Source organism: Hipposideros armiger, unplaced genomic scaffold (genome assembly GCF_001890085.2).
Source record: "Hipposideros armiger isolate ML-2016 unplaced genomic scaffold, ASM189008v1 scaffold_216, whole genome shotgun sequence".
Lineage (NCBI taxonomy): Eukaryota > Metazoa > Chordata > Mammalia > Chiroptera > Hipposideridae > Hipposideros > Hipposideros armiger.
The window spans coordinates 2,478,661-2,488,697 of record NW_017731566.1 but is presented as its reverse complement, the minus strand read 5'-3'; the positions used below and the strand labels follow the sequence as shown (position 1 = coordinate 2,488,697).

At 48.4% G+C, this 10,037-nt stretch overlaps 1 protein-coding gene across 2 annotated transcripts in view; it reads right to left on the bottom strand.

Moving 5' to 3' along the window:
- NKX1-2 (NK1 homeobox 2) overlaps nucleotides 1–10,037 on the bottom strand; it is a 19,803-nt gene extending 9,766 nt beyond the window's left edge. Inside the window, exons 1-2 of one of the 2 annotated variants that reach the window (XR_002125308.1) lie at nucleotides 9,748–10,037; nucleotides 6,886–8,116 (exon numbers count right to left, since the gene is read on the bottom strand). Coding sequence is in view for 1 of the 2 variants with exons in the window: in XM_019654195.1 (XP_019509740.1) it covers nucleotides 7,389–8,116; nucleotides 9,748–9,961 (942 nt within the window). In the remaining variant the exon portion in view is untranslated. Of the gene's footprint in view, nucleotides 1–5,030; nucleotides 8,117–9,747 lie in introns of those variants that run through there. The other variant, XM_019654195.1, reaches the window with a different exon arrangement.

Below are 10,037 nucleotides of genomic sequence, written 5' to 3'. Positions count from 1 at the left end.
GAGAGAGAGAGAAATCCTCTCCCAGATGGGACAAGCAGACAATGACACACCACAAAATGCAGTAGGTGCTAAGCAGTGTGGTGAGGCCTCACCTGCAAAAGGAAATGGCGTCACCCTTTCTGCCAGGACACTCATCTCTAAAGAGCGGGAATGGAGGGTAAGATGAAATAGGCATGTGCAGGAAGAAAACGTTAGAAATGCAATTTCGATTTTATAATCTCATCCTTTTAAATATACAATTTTTTTATTTTGCAAAGTAAATAATCTGTTAGCACTGAACTATTGTCTACAATTTAAATAAATGCACATATTGGGGATGCAAGTTCGTTATTTTTGATTCTGAAAGGTATGAGATGAAAAGAGCTGAAAGACCGCGGCAGTAGCTATGTGGAAGCACTGGGGGGACAGGGATCCATTATCCGTTTTGCTCACCATTGCACCCCTCGGGGGACACAGTGCCTGGCACACAGCAAGCCTAAAGGGATTATGTGGGCTTCAGTACAGCTTTGGAAATCAAGGGCCCAGCTGCTTCTGCAGGTGTGATAGCTCAATATAAAGCTTCCAAAGAGAGATAGGACAAAATATCCTTTATCTGTCCTGCCATGAAGCTGTTATTGACACATAGTATTTTTACCTTCTAGAGTTGAAAGAAATATTAGAAGTCAACTGGCAGATTGGATCACATGGGTTTGAATTACATCAACATGCATGGGTAGTAAGTGGGGACAGGGTTTGTGCTTGAGGTGATGAAAAAGTTCTGAACAAGATAGAGGTGATGTTTGCATAATATTGTGAATGTACTTCATGCCCGATATCCAAACAGTTACAATGGGTAAAATGGTCAATTTTATATAATGTATATTTGTCTACAATTAAAAGAATTCAGTGTTTTTGAAAGATTGAGAAGTGTGATTCACATGTAAAGCATTTTTATTAAGTCAGCTTGTGAATTTATCACCCAAGACACGGTGTCTTCATGGCGTCTCCAGAAAAGCTGCTATTTGCAATATTACTGAATTGATTTCTATCGAAGGAAGCTAATGTCAAATTAGAGATCTGCTTGAATTCTGAAGTCTTTAAAAAGATCTTAAAATCTTGCTTGGAGACAAATGGGATTTTTTTTAGGATCAAAGAAGATTGATCTGGTTGGTTAACCAGAATTAAGTATTCTGAATTCCTGGGAACTTAGTGATTTAGTCAGCCACGGTGATTTACCCAAAAAAGCCCACTGTGCAAAACTAGAACCCCTCGGGAAAATGCACTAATGGGAAAAATGGAATTTTAAAAAAGGAAATAAACTGTCCTTTTAACAGTTACTTTAAAACCTTCCTGCACAGTTGTGGTCATTTTAGACCTCATGAGTTTGGACTTCTGAAAGNCCACATATGAGGGCCAGTGACACTGCCCCCTACAGCTAAGATGCTGAACAACAGCTCGACCTGGAGCTGAGCTGCCGTGAGTTGCTGGCGACTGCGTAGGCTGCAGTCCCTGTGGCAGTGGGTTGCCATGGGCTACCGTATGTAGCCAGCAGCCAGCGTGAGCGGCCAACAGCCGCAGTGAGTGGCCGTCCAGAAGCCGGTGTCTGATGTGCCTCGCCCGGGAAGAGCCCAATGATGGGCCAGTGAAGCAGCGTCCTCCACAACTAGACTGAACAACAAAAACGACAGCAACTTGTCTGTTCCCCTTCCCCTAATTCCCCAGCACTGTTCCCATCCCCCCAATTACCTAATAAAAATCTTTAAAAAAAAAAAAAAGGAAATAAACTGTCCTTTTAACAGTTACTTTAAAACCTTCCTGCACAGTTGTGGTCATTTTAGACCTCATGAGTTTGGACTTCTGAAAGAGTTGTCTAAATTCCTCCCCCTCCCCCCCGTTGAGTCTTGTCTTGGCCTTTTGGCTAAGATCAGGTGTAAATTCCACCCCCTCCCTCACCTCCCATCCTCAGATCCAGCCCCTTCTGCCATAGGATCTGCAAATTATTTAGAAGCAAAGAGAACATCGCCCCCTTTTAAAAATGTATTAACAACACACACAAGAAAATGGGTCACGGGAAGGGAATCGATTTTTTTAAATAAGTAATTTTACAAGATTGTTCACTGGGCTCTTTTGTGAGGACTGGCATCTCCTGCCCAGCGCACTTGGCCAGGAAAAATCTTGCAGAGGCCTGCTGTGGGAGAGCAGCTGCCGGGGAGGGCAATTTATTCAACATGCAGTCCCCGTTTGGGGCCCAGTTTCAAACCTCACGGTTACCTAAATACGCCTCTTTATAATTTGGCAGGAAAAATTTTAACATTGATCGAGAGCATACTGTGTGCCTCTCTCAGAGGCTAAGAACATCTAGGAAAGGAGCTCAGGATGGCAGAGCTGGTAAGTTATAGAGAGGACAGTCCTTTTTTGGCTCCACCAGCCGCCATGATCCTAGGAAAGGAAGGGAATGCAGACTGTAATCTTCCCTGTGCCTGGGACCCTGTTTGCCTAAGAAGTTCCCATCACCCAAAACAACTGTTGGTACAGAATGAATACTCAACACACTTTGTGGTGGCAAGAAATGGGGAGAAGGGAGAAAGGAGGAGCTATGGAATACCCTGTCTTTCCAATCCTGACACTTGACCTGTAACTACAAAATTCCCAAACAGCTCTCAGATCACTTAAAAATATTTCTAATCCAGTATTTTATAGAACTGGCAACCCATGTACAATTTAAATCGCCCTGGAGTAATTAGGCCCAGAATGCAGGCTCTGCTCTTCCTAGCTGTGTGAGCTTGCGTAAGTCACATAACCTCACTGAGTCAGCTTCTTAGGTAACATGGGTTGCTTCAGGCAAGTCATGCCTCTCAAGAGTCAGTTTATTTTACCGGTAAATGAGAGGGGGCAGAGGATCTGACTATACACTTCACCAAAACAGACACCCAAGTGGCCAACAGGCAAATGGAGAGGTAGTCAACAGCATTACCCACCAGGAAATGAAAATGAAAAACCATAATGCGATACTTCTACGTACCTTCCAGAATCATTGGGATGAAAATGTGTTGGGAGTATGTGGAGCACCTGGAGCTCTCATTCATTGCGGGTGGGAATGTAAGTTGCTACCCCCCACACTGGAAAACTGATTGGCGTATCTACTAAAGGTAAATAGATGCATACCTAGTAACTGCCCTCCTAAATATATTACCAATGGAAACATACTAACCAGAAGATATGTGTAAGACTGTTTAATCAAAATGGCCAAAAAGGATTCCAATACCTACCGACAGTAGAATGGATAAATAAGTTGTGGCATGTGTATACATAATATGCCAACAGTAATAGAAGGAATCATCTACCTATAACTGTGTATATAGCAACATGCATGACACTCATCGATAATGTTGGGCCAAGAAAGCCAGACACACAGACTACTGTAGGATCCGATTTGTATAATTAAAAGAAAAAAACAGGCACAGCTCGAACGTGTGCTGTCAGAAGTCAGGATAGTGGTTATTTTGGGGAAGGTAATTACTGGAAGGAAACACAGCGGGGTTCTGGGCGCTCGTAGCGTTCCGTTTCTGGGTGCTGATTATAAAGGAGCTCTGTTTATTTAACTGCAATGAACATTTTGTGAATGAGGTGGTTGGGCTAGGTACAGCATCTCTAGGGATTTCCAGCTTCGACTGGAATAATAACTACCATCACTGTGCCAGGCACTACATGCTCCCCACGGCAACTCGTCTGCATGTTACTCTTCCCTTTAGCCCTCTGAGCTAGGCGCTGTGGTGAGGACACAGAGACCCAAAGATATGGGGACATTACCAAGTTCCAATATCGACTGGGAGGTGGACGTGGCTTTGAACCAGGTTACTCAGAGACCAGGGGCTTCACCTGTAGTCCTTGAAAACCACAGCCCAAGAGAAGCAGGAAGGGTTAGAGGGGTCGCGGGTGACTTTCTCTCGCTGTCCCCCAGCAGCACCCCTGCCCTGAGCCTCAGCTCAGTCTCCCTTGGTCTCCACAGCCTGGCTCCTTCCGGGTTCTCCTCCCACTGGAGGGGGTTGGGGGACACTTTCATTTTCTCTTTTCCTGAGTCTGTTCCCACTTCTTCTTAGACTCTTATATGCTTCCCTTCAACTGACCTAAGCAGAATTCTAAATGTAGAATTACATTTTTAAGTGTGCTTAGCATCTATTGAAGAATTTCTTATGTTAGCCTACTCATAATTTTAAAAGCTGGTTAAACAGGTTCTTACAAGTTATTGCTAAAAAAGGCAAATATGCTAAGTTGATCTGTGCCCACAAAAATGGATGGGGGTCTCTCAATGTTAGAAATGTTCTCTACTCACTCCCTTATATATAAGGCTCCTTGACTATACGGTTTCAACTAGGGATCTAAAATGGCCATTTTTAACATCCATCTATGAGGTATGACAATTCAGTTCGAGAACTCATCCTAGAAAAGGTGCTATATGCTTCATTGCTGAATGTCATTACAGTCACCTTCAAAGTACTCCTCTTGGGAAGCTATGCACCAATGCCAGCGCCTAGTCCACCCTTCAAAGCAATTGTGGAACTCTTTTTCTGGAATGGCCATCAGAGCTGTTGTCGAATTACCCTTGATGTCCTGAATGTCATCAAAATGTCTTTTTTTCAATATTTCCTTTATCTTCAGGTAAAGAAAGTAGTTATTGGGGGCCAGATCAGGTGAGTAGGGAGGATGTTCCAATACAGTTATTTGTTTACCGGCTAAAAATTCCCTCACTGATTGTGCTGTGTGAGCTGGTGCATTGTTGTGATGCAAGAGCCATGAATTGTTGGCGAAAAGTTCAGGTCGTCTAACTTTTTCACGCAGCCTTTTCAGCACTTCCAAATAGTAAACTTGGTTAACTATTTGTCCAGTTGGTACTAATTCATAATGAATAATCCTTCTGATATAAAAAACAGGTTAGCAACATCGTAACAAGTTCACAAACCTAATTGTCAGACCTCCTATACAACCTCTGATAATTATAAGGTTAGTTTAAAACTTTGCTAATAGAGAACAAGAAATAATTCAATGAGAAATCATTACAAAAAGAATTTATTAGACAAACACATCAATAGATTTGAGTCTAAGGATTTGGTTGGAAAGCCACTGGGCGTTTCAAAGCAGCAGAAGTCCAAAGTCACACACTTCAAGCATTACTCTGTTAAAATTTATAGAAACAAGAAAGGTCAGGAATTAAAGCATTCCATGCTAGTCCACAAACAGATTAGCCTCCGCCTCACTCCCCAGTCCCTCTCTCTAACTGGAGTCTTGTGATTCTGATACCTATGAGGAATGACATGTTTCCCTCATCTCGCAGAAATTCAGCTTGTTACAGATCTGGCCTCTGTACACTTAGCCTGCCTGTTCCTGACACATGGAATGTTGCTTTTGAGAAACCAACCAATAGCCTTTGAGGGAGTGTTTATCAACACTTAAGTGAATAAAATAATAGTCTATACTACAGGAACTGCATTGTCAATCTCATCTGGCTTCAATTGTCTTTTAGAAAGTACAATGTGTTGTTTTGGGGACACTTTTCTTTTTTGGAATACAAAGAAAAGAGTCTAAATTAGTAAGTAATATGTAATTAAGCAATAACATTCTCAAATCTTGTGAGCGTGTCACGAATATGAAGTCTTTATTTAATTTCAGAGAAGGGGAAGATATTTTCTGTCATTCCTGATCATAATAGAACTAGATATTTCAAGATGACAATATCATGTGCTCATGCTCATAATACCAATGTACTTTTACTTTATAAGAAATCACTGATTGTTAAATTTAATTATAAATGGCATAGGCTATCAAGACGTAGCAAGGAATATGGTATCCATGTAAATATCAATGGGCTTCAATCAAATAAAGGTGAGAATGAAACATACATGACCTAGTTGGAGACATCTGGATTTCTGAGATATGGGCTACGAACCACACATTACAAAGAAAACTAAAGGAAGAGTATTCCAAACAAAGCTGACAGGAGAATTTTACAGAAGAATTAATTGTTTGGGGGAGATAATAAAAGCAGTAGTTAGAATGCACATCCAGAAATTAAGTTCCTGCAGTTGAATCCATTATGAATATGCTTTTTGATTCCACAGTAGCTCTTTATACCCAAGAAGTAGTTCTTTCCACAGACTCTTACAACCTTTTGCTTGTTCACGCTGCCATCGTGGAAAGTCTGTTTGGAACAAAAAATCGCTTTCAAGTCAAAACCTTAGATGAAGCTTTAAAAAGTTTGAGTTTGTGCTTTTTAAAAATGAGTCCAATTCATGTGTGTGCTGGAGAAGCTAGCTGTCCCCCAGCACTGTTCCCAGTTGGGAGCTTAGGTATCATGGGGACAGATTCACTAATCAGGACCCAAGTTTTAGAGTCTCAAATACTGCGAATCAAATTAGGCAGTCTTGTCAATTACATCTCAATAAAAGCAGGCAGATTCACGCATAGACCTCTAGGTTTTAGCTGAGCCATTGGTCCCTTCATTATCATTTTTATGCCTTTTAGGGTCATTGCTGTGGTTTGTCAGAGCTGCTCTCAGAACTTGGCAGAGCCACACAACTGTGTCTACTGCAGCATGTAAGTCTGGCTCCAAAGCTCTTAGGTTTCCTAGCACAAACTTCAGGTCTTCTCAGAAAAAGAAAATACCCATTCTTTCAGGAATAACCTGTAGAGAGTCTGTTGGGACCAAGAATAGTGCTCAAGTCCGAATTGTAAAGAAGATTGAAAAAACGATGGGTTTTTTTGCATTTAAAAAAATTGTCCATTTCACAGTGGCAGTGTGTGCTCATGGACCCAGCTTTGTTCAGTATTTAGGAGGAATGGCTGGGTTTGGGCCAATCATCAAGTATGAAAAGAGAAAACAATCAGCTACGAAAAGGGAAAGCCCCTTACCCTAGGCGTGAGCCAAAATCTTTGAGGATTCCATCCTAGGTGGGAGCAGCTGGCGGGCTGGAGGTCTCGGCTCCCTCGCGTCCCCATCCACACAGCCTTGTTAGCCGGGTGCCCAACACCCCAGGCCTTCAAAAAGAGCCCTTGAGCTGAGTTAAGCCTGACCAAGAGTGAAGAGCTAGGTCCAGAAACGGGAAGATTGGAGGGCACTTTTAAAGACGGCAGATCCTGCGCCCCGCGCCCCCGCCCCCCACCCCCCACACACACAGTGGACCGTGTGGATTCAGGGGGTCCGCGAGGCAGGAAGGGGCGCGACCATGAGTCGGTGGGCGGCCTGTCCCTGGCCTCTGGCGGCGCCTCCCGGCAGGTGGCAGAAAAGAGGCGCGTAGACACCCGCGCCAGGAGGGGGCGGTCCCTGCGCGTTAGCGCCCCTCCGTGGAGTGGAGACCTCACGACGGCTCGATTCGTGAATCCCGACGAACTGGGGGCCGGGAGGGGCTCCGGGTTCATAGGTGCGGGGTGTAGAAAGGGGTCAGGTACGAGGGCCCGAGGAAGGGCGCAAAGGGGCCCCCGGCGGCGGCGGCGGCGGCCGTTAACGGGAAGGAAGAGGCGGCCGGGAAGAGGACGTTGGCCGCCGAGTAGGAGGGGAAAGTCTGGAAGGGCAGCGCGCCGGGGCCTGGGGGGCCCGGGCTATCCTCCGTGCTGCCTCCGCCCGTCGCCGCCGCCCCGGGCGCCCCGAGTTGGGGCGCCCCGGCCCCTGCCTGCGCCGCACCATCGGCGCCAGGGTTCTGCTTCTTCCACTTGGTCCTGCGGTTCTGGAACCAAATTTTGACCTGTGTCTCAGTGAGGCTGAGCGACAGCGCGAGGTTCAGGCGCTCGCACACCGACAGGTAGCGCGTGGCCCGGAACTTGTTCTCCAAGGCCACCAGCTGCTCGTAGGTGAAGGCGGTGCGCGCGCGCCGCGGCTTGGCGCAGCTGGGCTCGGAGCGTCGGCGCCGGGGCCGCGGGGAGCCCGGCGAGCCCGGGGAGCCCGCGAGGCCGCCGGCGCCGCGCTCCACCTCCACCAGCGCCACTGCTCGGGCCTCCGGAGAGCGCGCCGGGCCCGCCAGTAGGCGCGCAGGTCGCTCCTGTCGCCGCCTTCCTGCGTCCTTCGCGTCCTCCTCCTCCTCCGCCTCCGCCTCCGCCTCCTCGGCCTCCGAGCCCTCCAGCGGGGACGCCGCCCCCGCTCCTCGGCCTGCAGCATCAGGGAAGAAGGAGGCGGTGACCAAAAGCCCGGAAACGCCCGGTCTGTCCGGGTTCCTGGATCTCCTTCTCGACCTCCCAGAGCACGCCGCTCTTCTTCCAACTCAGCCCTGCCCCTCTCCCGCAACCCGCGACCGCCCATCCTAGCCAAGCCCTTCCCAGGAGTCAGGGTTTAGGGGTGCAGTGCCCCCTTGCCCTTTACTCGTCTGTCACCTAGTAGGCGTCCAAGAAGTGTCTTTTGAATGAATGACACCCTGCATTAAGAAAATATAATGACCTTGTTGGACAACTTTATGGGGGTGTGGGGGGGTTAGGATCATTATACATTAAGACATCGAGGCGTCCAGTGCATTTAGGGCTGTGTCTTCCCAGTTACTGGAAGCCTATTTTGGTCTGGGACTCCTAGCAATTAAAAAGAAGTTATTAAGCCCCCGTCCCCCTTTAAAGTGAAATTCCCCCTTTCCCATCTCCTCTCTCCTGCCGTGTTAATAGAGTTTCAGATTTGTGCGGGGCCGGATCGATAGATGTCATCTATTAAAGGTAAGTTTTAATCGAACAATATTAGGATCAGACAGGGAAAGGGGTTTGAAGTCGGTACCTGCAAGCTGTGGGCAGGAGATATGCAGGCGCCCGTAATAGAATATCGATCATGGTGTGAGGGGAGGGAAACGCGGCCCCTCGGAGGGGCGATCCGAACAATTACCAGGCTGACCGCCGGGGCCCAAGCGCAGCCGCCAGAGGCGCCCAGAGCCCCAGACAATCACCGCCAAACTTGGGGAGGGGAAGACGGAGGATGCGCGAACCTGCTCCGCTGACCCTCGGCTTCTCTCCACCGAACCTCGTGCCCACTCCCAGCCCAGCACGGGTGCTGCCGTCTTTTGTCCTCCCTTCCAGACACAAACTTTCCTGGACCCCTCATCAGGGGTCCATCAGAGTTAGGAGTAAGTCAAAAAGGGTTTCGAGGAGAGAGGACAAAAAGCCTCCCATCACCCCACCCCCGCCCCAGCGCGGTCAACGATTGGGTCTGGGGAGAGGGAGCCGCATGGGGCAGCCGAGTCTCTCTGCAGGTGTCTTTGGATGGTTGGAAGTGGGCACGGGGTGTGTAAACCTGGTCTCGCTACTCATAAGACCTGCACACCTGATTAAGCCTCAGCTCCCTCATCCATAAAATGGGGACAACGTTAATGATGCTGTCTGCCTTGTAGTTTCTGAAGTTTTTCTGACTTTTATCCCAGTCTCTAGCCCAGGTCCTGGCACGTGGCGGGCGCAGTAAATGCCCAATAAATAAACGAGACTGGGCAAGCCAGGCGCTGGGTGTTAGTTTCCACTGCGAGCAACTCAGATCTGTGGTGTTGACTCGCTTGTCGGGTGAGCAGGGATGGGGCTTCAGTGGCAAATCCCTCACCTGGAATGCTGGGGACCTCCTTTCTGCCTCAGTCCAATCGCATGACAGGAGCTACACCTCGTCCTGTGCACCTTCTCCCTTTGGGGAAGACGCCTCTAAGTGCCACTCACCAGGTCCCTGGCTCACCCTCATCCCCACCCCCGCCACGCACAAACACCTCTCCATTGCATCATCTGAGCTGGGGCTTCCCGGGGCCGGGGGCTTCCTCACATCCTTACCAGGGGTCTCCCGCTGGCGGGCCTGGTCCCCGGAGCTGGCGTCCTTTCCTGCTTCTGTCTCTGCCAAACTTTTCTTGGCTTCCCCAGGAGCAGGGCGCACGGCCGGGAGCGCAGCGCGGGTGAATTTCTGCGGGTCCAGGATGTCGAGGACAGAGAAGGAGATCTTGTGGTGGGAGGGAGCCGCCTTGGCCCCGCCGTCCTGCCATGCCAGCATGCCCGCCGCCCGCGGGCCGGAGGCCGGCGGCGCGGGGTCCGGGATGGCCACGCTTGGGCTTGCCTTCGTCTGTGGC